This window comes from Teleopsis dalmanni, chromosome 2, assembly GCF_002237135.1.
Source record: "Teleopsis dalmanni isolate 2A chromosome 2, ASM223713v2, whole genome shotgun sequence".
NCBI lineage: Eukaryota > Metazoa > Arthropoda > Insecta > Diptera > Diopsidae > Teleopsis > Teleopsis dalmanni.
The window spans coordinates 21,346,156-21,356,345 of record NC_051847.1 but is presented as its reverse complement, the minus strand read 5'-3'; the positions used below and the strand labels follow the sequence as shown (position 1 = coordinate 21,356,345).

General features: G+C 26.9%; 1 protein-coding gene across 2 annotated transcripts in view; it reads left to right on the top strand.

The window, feature by feature from the left end:
• Positions 1-430: 430 nt before the first annotated feature.
• The window catches only part of LOC119678281 (heterogeneous nuclear ribonucleoprotein K-like), a 29,592-nt gene continuing 19,832 nt past the window's right edge, over positions 431-10,190 (top strand). For both annotated transcript variants that reach the window (XM_038090035.1, XM_038090036.1), the window contains exons 1-3: positions 431-549; positions 2,023-2,095; positions 2,199-2,294. In XM_038090035.1, the coding sequence (XP_037945963.1) occupies positions 500-549; positions 2,023-2,095; positions 2,199-2,294 (219 nt within the window). In that variant the 5' untranslated portion in view covers positions 431-499. The remainder of the gene's footprint in view (positions 550-2,022; positions 2,096-2,198; positions 2,295-10,190) is intronic.

The following is a 10,190-nucleotide window of genomic DNA, read 5'->3' as shown; positions in this document are numbered from 1 at the left end:
TGTTATTGTGCCTGTATGATATACACCTGATTCAATAAACAAAACTCTGGTCTGGTATAAATATGATATGGTGATTGTTGCATCGTCACGCCCAACAAAAAATATCCATACGCCCGCCTGATTGACTGCTCGCCCAACAACTAAACTTGAACCGGCCTTGATTTGTACACCTGAACCATCACTATAAAACGCCCTAAATTGGATATATGAACTCGTAACAATCACAATCACAAACACATGATGTGCTTTCGTTCAATCGTACCCGCTGCTGAATTTACAAATATGTGAACCAACTACGTACCATAAATAAAATAATAAAAATTCCTAAACCACATCTGGGTCATATTTATATATAATTGACCAATATATATGTATATATGTATATATATATACATATGCATTGCTATTAAAAATGTGTTAAATATGCAATAACAACGATTATAATTGCCACCAACTCGACGAACCAACAAACCAAACAACTAAATTAAATCCACCAAAAATGCAGTATAAAGCCACTGTGTCTGTCGATGATTCCCAAGGCCCCGAACGGTAAAATACTACTTTTTCCTTACACTTAGTTTATCTTAAAGAAGCTCATTTAATTACCATTTAACTTTATTATTAGACTTACATAAATTTATGTTTAACTTTTTAGTTAGTTCTTTTTATAAATATATAAGAAAAATCTTGAACATATTTTGCATCCTAATTGTTATTATCCTACCCAGAGCAATCGCTGTATCCACTCAGAAATTCTACACTGTACAAATAAAAAGTAATATAAAAGTATTTAACATTTTGCGAATAAATTAAACTGTAGAGCAAACTTTGATAATTAAACTTCTAAAATTCTACAATAATTGAATATGCGAATTTTTTAAAATGAACAAAATATAAAATATTGATAGTGCTTTGCCTTTGCCATTAAGTCACTATACTATGTTTAAACTTAATCTTTAAAAATAGTTTCAATTTAAATTTTAAAAGTATATTTTTTTTGGATACATCACATTTTATATACTTTACTTTACCTAAATCTGTTTTAAGCTACTTACTACTTTACTTATTGTATTTTGTGGTTTACATATGATTATTACAATATTGTTTTGCTAATTATGAAGTTAATTCATAACAATTTTATCTTAAAGCTTTTTATATATTTATTTTAAGTCTGTGTACAAGATTTTCAGGATTTCTTAATTTTGGCATAAGAAAATACTGTAAAAAAAACAAACATAAATTTATCTTTGCTGTTATGAAGGACTTGCCCATATATTTATTAAGGCAGAGTTTTATGTAATTTTGTACAAACATCTTAAAAATTGTTCATTTTACCTTACAACAATTCATTTCGTGTTTTTAAAGTTTACTGCAAAAAGTTTGTCATCATCTTATTTGCTTGTGTGTAATGTAATTCCTTCTGCATCCATAACCTTTTCTTAGGGGGAAATGGTTTTTCCTCTGTGTTACTTAACTTGATTACTTTAACCAACGGCGATATTAGTTTCAAAACTCATATCATAGCAAATTAATATAATAACACATATAAAACACAAACTTTTGGAACATCATCTATGCATTCTATTATTACTTAAATGTGTAAATTAGTTAGTTCAGTGTTTAACAAACAATTGACATAAAAATAAAAATAAAAAACAAATAAGTACATTCAATTTTTAACATTTTATGGTTTAATAATTAAAAAAATTAACGTCTTTGTAGAATATACTCATGTGTAAATGTTTAAAAAAAAATACATTATACATACATAATAATAAATAGTTTATACAGTGCCTTTGCCCGTATTTATTGCCAATACCAATTTATAATAGTATTTAAAAATTAATTTTTAGTTTGGTGGCAACTTTTTTCACCATTACCAATCGGATTGTATGCAAAAACCTTAAGCAAAGTTTTAATTGTCATCTAAATTTAAGCATATACCAAACAAAAAAAAATATTTACATCATTATATTAATATTTGCACAAATTAATTATTTTAATCAATTAATTTATTATTAGTACCATTTTAATATCATCGGACTTGGATTCAACTTTACAAATTATTTCCGAAATGTTGAAATATTTTGAAGAGGTACGTAAATTCAAATTTTTAATTGTTAATTAAAACTGTTTTAATTGTTCACAAAATTGTTTATTTAATTAATTTACACATTATCTCTTTTATTTCTAAATAGCGAGATGATGAAGTTGATGTCAGAGTTCTTATTCATCAAAGTCTTGCTGGTTGTGTCATTGGCAAAGGTGGCCAAAAAATTAAGGAAATTCGCGATGTAAGTAATAGAATTGTAATTCTTTTTATGCAATTTTTAGTTTCAATATATCGGTTAAGAGTTGCAAACAACATTTAAACTACATTAAGACTGAAAAGAAGAATTTGTCGTTAATGCCAAAAAATATACACTAAGAATTGTAATTCTTCTTATGTCGTTTTTGAGCTTAAATCTTCTTGTTTATATTGTATTTGATAGCATTTAGAACATTCAATTTTTTAATTTAATATTAATCTTACCAGCTAAGACCAATGTCTTGTTGTTTATTTACATCACTTAATCGAAATATTAAAACTATTTTTTTTTTAATATCTATATTAAGATGTCATAATATTGTTTTTTAAATAAGCACAGCAGTTTTGGTGTACGAATAAAAATTAGTAAAATCACCATATATACTATTTTAACTTATTGAAATCGAAAATGAAATTAAAAATATCTTTTAAGTTTAGAAAAAAATTAGTATGTTTACATACATATATAACGTATTACTAATATAACGTAATTACGTATATAATTTAAATTATGTACATTATCTACAGTAGATAGTTAAATGTGAAGGAACTAAATAAATGATGTTATTTTTTAGTGAGGTGTCGAAATGTAATGAACTACAACAACAAACAATTTTTTTTATATTATATTTTAATTAATTAAATTTTTGGCTAACCATACAGTTGTTTCGAGTATTGCCAAATACTCATCAACACTGGTTTTAGAATTATTTCTTATATTTAATTTTTTAAAAATAATTTTTTTAAACTGCAAGTACCAAGAGTTGATTTCGTACCCTGCCAAATTTGAAGCTAAGAGTCAGCGTTCATTAGCCAAGTGATCTAAAGTCGCACTTAACTTATAAGTAGTTAAATTTCTGTTAATTTGCTATGAAAGTTTATTAACAAATTACTTGCTGTGTTGCGATATTATTAGATTTTTATATGACAATAAATTTTTGTAGGTTCTTTTATTTTATCTAATGTTTATTATATATTGAAGTTTAGAATTTTTTAATTCTATTCTACTTACAAACTTAATTATTTGTGAATTTTTTAAAATACTAAATGAATTTTTTCTTTATTTTAAATAATTATCATGTTATAAAAATGTGATTGATTTCTTTTCTGCTACAAATAAAAAAATTAAGTTTTATTTTGTGCATGTAATATGTGCACTTCCTATTGAAGAACACAAATAATTCAAATTCAGTCGCAAAATTGTGGTCAACTGTATGATAAAATTGTGAACTGTAAGCATAAATTTTGTAAAGCCTGGTGCTTGTTTCGTGCTCATGGCTAGTTCCTTACTTAATGATATTATGAATTTTGTCATTATTGCCACCCAGTTGTTTGTAACCTGTAACCTGTTACCTGTCAACTTCCAAACTGTCCGATAGAGTCTCTACAAGAATATGCATATGCCCTTTTTACCTTGCGGTATTTTCACATATCAAATGTGTCTGTTGATGACAGCCATCCATGCACAAGTGTGGATAAATGTAAAGTTGTTGTTTTTCGCCTAACGGATATGTGTACTGAGCATACGTTGTCTGTCGTCTATCTTTTGCATTTTTTTTTTATTTATTTGTTTTCACATACGTTATTTTATTATACGCATCGTTGAGCATTTATAATATCTGTTTTTATATATCACGCATATACCATATACCATTATATATTAGCGAGAAATATACATTGTTATGAAATAGGGAAGAATTTAATTAATAGGATATAAGTACATAAAATCACCGTGTGCTGTACGATAGTTGTTAGTGCTAATTGCGCAATGTTCTTATTGTACTTTAAAATTTAAAATTTTGTAATAATAGTTCACAGTTTCTGTCAATACTAAAATACTATTTACTAAAATCTATTCAATACTAAAATCTATTAAATCGCTAGATAGATTTTATGGAATAGCTTTTAATTTAATGCAGGATTGTGTTTTCCACTTATATTTTTGTTGTAATAGAACTGTTATTTTGTGTTGAAAAATGCATGCTGACAAAACTTATATTAACACGGAAAATGTGTGTCCTAAATAATCATTTCATGCTAAATTCTTCACGCCATATTTGTTATAATTACAAAAATGTCATTTCACAATAGTAAAAATAAAATTGTAATTTTTATTAGCAGTAGCTGCATGAAAACATGTTCCATTCATATAGATTATATTTTGAACATGTAAATTTTAATAAAATAATATATTTAACTGTGGTAGGGTGTTGAAAATTCATATAAACTTAAACTTACAATACAACTATAATACATCACTATAGTAAATACAGTCATTATCTACATATCCACAATTTTAATAAGAAATGTATTGGTTAAAACGCTGATATAATTATTTGTTTAAGTATATTTATTAGTTTATAGCACTATATGTTGACATTAATCATTTTAAATATAATGAGAGATTAATAATACTCAAGGGATAGAAATCTATTAATATTATTTATGTAGTCATTACATATTACATTTACATATTGGCTATATCAATAGTCAAAAACAATTATGTGAACATTAATAATTGATAAGCACCAACATGAGCTAGGAGTAATAAATTATGTTTAGAATAAGAATGAATGTTTTGGTGTATCAACAGATACATTTTGTAGCAGGTCACTTTTAATGTAGACTTAATTTTTATAATGCTAGACTTGCGTCTAGATATAGTGAACTCTTGAAAGGCCTGCGTTCGCACTATCACTATATCAAGGTTGATAACTATTTGTTCAAAAAATCATTTTAAAAAATGCTATACTCACGTCTAGATATAGTGAACTCTTGAAAGGCCTGCGTTCGCACTATCACTATATTAAGGTTGATATTTATTTGTTAAAAAAATCATTGTATATGCTTAAAATACACATATATATAATTAAATGCAAGAGATCATTAGAAAAAATTTTTAGATAAGAATCTATACATATATGTATGTTTATTGAAAGAGTTTACGAATAGTTTTCTTTTTGGGTACAGAAAATAACTATTGAACCACTTTTGCGTATAGTTTACTCAGTGCTCACATACGAGCACTATTAGACTAGATAACTAGATAATCAGTTGTATCCACGGCATTATTTTGCTGCTTTCAGCAGAAAATTGAACGCAAAATTCTGTTTGGAGTTGATTTCAAAATTTTGTTAACTATTTGGCGTATTCCATGTAAAAAATTAGGTGTTCACTATATCGCGCTGTCCGATATACCCAAACACGACTGTATATTTATAAAATTGATATGAAAATAGTTAATATTATGTATTTCAGTAATCACACGTATCTATATTTATATTCGATAACTCTTTACATGGTATTTAAGTTCAAGAAATACTCATAATATAAGACATGGTCACATTATCTTGCACATAATAACATATGTAGCCAAGTTTCCTTTTTATTCATTTTTATTGTAAAGAAAACTTCATAAACAAAATTCTTCAGCTTTTATAGAAATAGTGAAAATATTGTAAATATTGAGAAATAACTATTTTGCTGCTTTTTATGCCATCGTAACTCCAACACACGCTATATGTTGAAAGTATTATGTATCTTTATATAAATATACCTGATTAAGTAGCACTCCATTGTGCTTGATTTGGTTGCAAGTAATTGATTTAAATCATACATATAAAAAAAAAATTGCAATGTGTGCACATTTATTTTCTGAAATTTATTTGAACTGTGTAACTGTGTAACTGTGATGTAACAAAGCAGAAAAAATTGTTATTGAAGTGCGTCTGTTGCACTCAGGCATATGTAATGCTTTGTAGAAGCACTACAAAGGTTTATGGTATATGTTACATAAATGCATGTAAGTGTTTAATTTGATTATATATTTATTCCAATCATATTTACTGTAGCTGAAGGACTTTCATATCACAAATAAAATGTATAAACTTAACAAACTTAAAAAAAATTAAGTTTCTCAATTTTTCTTTTGTTTTTTGTTTGTTTAATATTAATGCAAATTTTAATTAATACTTTTACATAAAAATGAAATTGGATTGTAGTTAATCTGATGCTAAAAAATAATTTTTTTTCCAGTTACTATAAGTAAAGTTTATATTCAATGCAATCATAACACAACCGCTGATTTTAAAATATATAAAAAAAAATGTTTTTATAAATAACTAGGATTATTGTTTCAATGATTCACATATTGTATATAGATTTTTAAAATTGGAACTTGAACTCATACGTAGTTTCGTTTTTAAATATACCAAGTGACTCTGGTTCGCAGTGTCGTACCCAGGGTTGGAGGTTTTACTAGAAAATGTGCATTATTTGTAGGTTAATATATCTACAAGATCCATCCTTGAGATAGATCGAGAAGTGATCTATCTCGTAATATTTCTTTGTGCCACTATTTGTCTTTTCAATTTTTCCAATATTCGATTATAAAAATTCACTTTAATAGTACTCAAGCTTTTGTAACAAGCTTTTGTAATTTTACAAGTTAATGAAATAATAAAATTGTCATTTTAAAATTTTAGTTATAAAAAAATTGTTATTGACGTAACAATGCTAATTTTGACATAGCTATTTGAGATAGTTCTAATATTGAAATTATGTTTAGTGAATTCTTAATAATACTTACGAAAGAAGGTTATCACCCAAATGCTTGTTAAAAGCAGTTTAGAATGGCTTAAACTTGAAGATATTGTGAAAAACATCCAAAAAAGTGCATTTCTCAAGGTATTAGATAATTGCGTATAAGAAATCGAAAAGTTTGTTTAAAATGTAGATGATTCGATAGACCGCTACTAAAAAAAACATTGTTGATCATGGTCAAAAATCTCATATAACTGAATGACTCAATACAATATTACATGTAGATTTAGGTATTTCAAGTGTTGAATGCCATATTTGAATAAATACTACTATAAGTTGATCATTTTTGGACAATAGTGTGTAAATATTTAAGCCTAAGAAGATTTTTAGGTGTTGGATGCAGCACCTATAATAACAAGTCTCTTCAGTGTTATCAATCTCTAAATACAAATTTAAGAGGGCAAAATTTTTTAATAAATAGTTATGTGATATTCGTCGTAAAAGTAAATTTTGTATATTACGGCAATATATAATTCATAGGGGTTAAGGAATTTTAGACGTTGTTTTGAGAAGTATCTATTTAAAATTAAATTTTGTCGTGATATTCCCCGCAACGATATGTAGTTTTTTTTTGCGGGTGTTGAACGGAATTTGGTCGTCGAATTTGACGAGTGACTCCGGAACAGAAACCTGGCCGTTCGTGGAAAGGTCGTAGATCCAGCGAGAGTAAAATAGTTTTAGATATTATTTTTGTAATAAAATAGCTATAGTAGAAATATATGTAGACTGGAAAATTTGAAACCCATTTTTTTTTTGTTTCCACAGTGAATGTTTATTAAGTTTCTAAAGTAAAGTTTCTTTGGAATTTGTTTAATACCAAAGAGACGCGATTATTAAAACTATTTGAATAATTCCAATATGATAGCTTTACGTGTTGTCAATTTGTTGAAATAAAATTTTATAAATGTATCTTTTTTTTTATGCTACGAACAGCTGCAGGATTTATATTTATTTTTAAAACCGAACACAAAAATAGAGAGAAATGCTTGCATGTCCAAAATATTATTTTTAGGTCAAAATACGTATAAATTTTTTCTTTCAACCTTTAAAAATAGTAAGGTTAAATTGAGCTGCATTAATGACAGATGTTTCCTAAAGGATACATATAACACACACTACAAAAGCAAAGCACAGGAGTAAAAATTACACTTAACGCCACTGGTTGTTGTGGCTCACTAAATGGAACCGTTGATGTGATCTCTTTCGTATTCTCCTTTGTACTGAGTTTTTTTTTCTTACCTTTAATTTTAAAATACTTTTCAGGTATTTCGTGCTGAGAAAAATACTAGTTTCGTTTTATTTTATTTAAAGTTTTTATAACATATATTCTTCTTTAACTTCAAATTATTTGCATGAATTCATTTAAATTTTTCGGTTGCTGCCGGCTGTTTTTTTTTTTTTTATTTTTTGATCCCTTGAACTTCTCATAGGCTTAGGCCAACTGTAGCTGCCATTTGTTACGGTTTATGTGCAATGCATGTGTTTGTGATTTAGCATCATTGTTTACGATACTTTTAAATATAATTTTGTGACTAAAAGATGTGTTCACTGTTTTATGCTGGTACCTAAAGTTTCCTAAATTATTCAGAATAAAATAATTATTCACAATAGATAGTTGTAGTGTGTTAATTATACGTTAAACACGTGTATATTTACGATGCATAATCGGTTTCTTTATTAGAATTTCATGGACCATGATATGATTGCTTTGTGGAAAGGTTCATTATTGTGCAACAAAATCCAAATGTCCGGTTTTCGTTATTTCAATCGAACTTATTTCATTTCTTGTACAGAATTGTAGGATTCTCAAATAATATTCTGCGTTAATCGTCAACTTCGATGTTATGTTTGGCTCGTGGCTTAGAAACATTGCGTTTATTCATCAGTTACATTGATTGACGTACTTAACAGGTTTCTTCAACAAAATTCAATATATTCTTGCAATGTTGGCATTTCCAGTCTTATTGATCGCCAGACAATTTTAGAGTCTACCATATGAAATTTTAATTTACCCAAATATTTGACAAAAACACTTAAATAGGCTGTGTTTTTCAGTATCCAAGTTTTTCCCTCTTCGATTAATATATTAATTCTGTTTATTGCAAGTGGTTGCTCTTGACGGCAGTGTTAGATAATCAACTTCCAGATCCTTTCTAATTACACGATATTAAATAGTCAAGCAAACGAAAAACCTAACGCACGGAATATGTGCGTTACTTTTACCAAGTTTAAAACAGTATTTATTATTCATTCTTTATTCTATGTAATTCTTCGATCAACGTACATAGTGTGCTATTAGATAAAATGTCAGGCTATCTTGAACTGCAAAGCGAATTCGCTGAAATTTTGGTAGTAATTAGATATGATGTGCATCATTATCTATCATCATTTACTTATAAAGTTAGCTGTGCTAAAATTTTCATGAAACTAGTCTATTTAGATGTCGGACACACTGTCTAAATACTGTTCAAAATGGCCTCTGAAGTTCGATATTCTACATTTATAAAAATGATATTTTTTTTTTATTAAATTATATTTTTAAAAAAATATAATTAAAGTTTTGTTAATTTCTTCAAATTCTTATCGTTCTCTACTCAAAGTACGTATATTATTTCATATTTAATATAGTGATACAAAGTCCTCTATTTTCCAATAAATACATCGATGGACTATTCTGTGCCAAGTGACACTTTAAGGCATGTTATGAGTTTAATTTGTGTAATTTATAAATGTTTTGTTTTTTTTTTATTTTATTAAATTTTAATTCTTTATCTGATATGTGTAGTAGTCTTTCCAACTCCATATTGGGAATTAGTTTTAAATACTCGTCTCAGACACACCTATAAAACTTATTTATACTATATCCAATTTTTCCAATTCCGTAACTTCATTAAAATTTTGTGTAATGTTTTTTCTACTTGAGTATATTTTTATAATATATTGTAGAATATGTACTCCAAAATTATTGCAGCTGTTCTGCATCTAATTCTTCTTCCTTTTTTTTTTTTTGTAAGCTTTGTTTAGTTCACGTATATTCGAAAGACATCTAATAAGTAAATAATTCTTTCAATATATGAGTACGTTTTAAAATATCAAAAAAAAAATATATATATACATATATAAATGAAAAACAAGGAACTGTGCTGCACATGTTGTTAATATTTTTGTGTTGGCTGTAATAGAATCCATTTACTTTACTTTGTATGCATGCAATCATCGTTTTAGGGCATCTTAATTTTGTCTTGTGCCACTTTTCTACTTCTTTCTTTATTTTCAATTT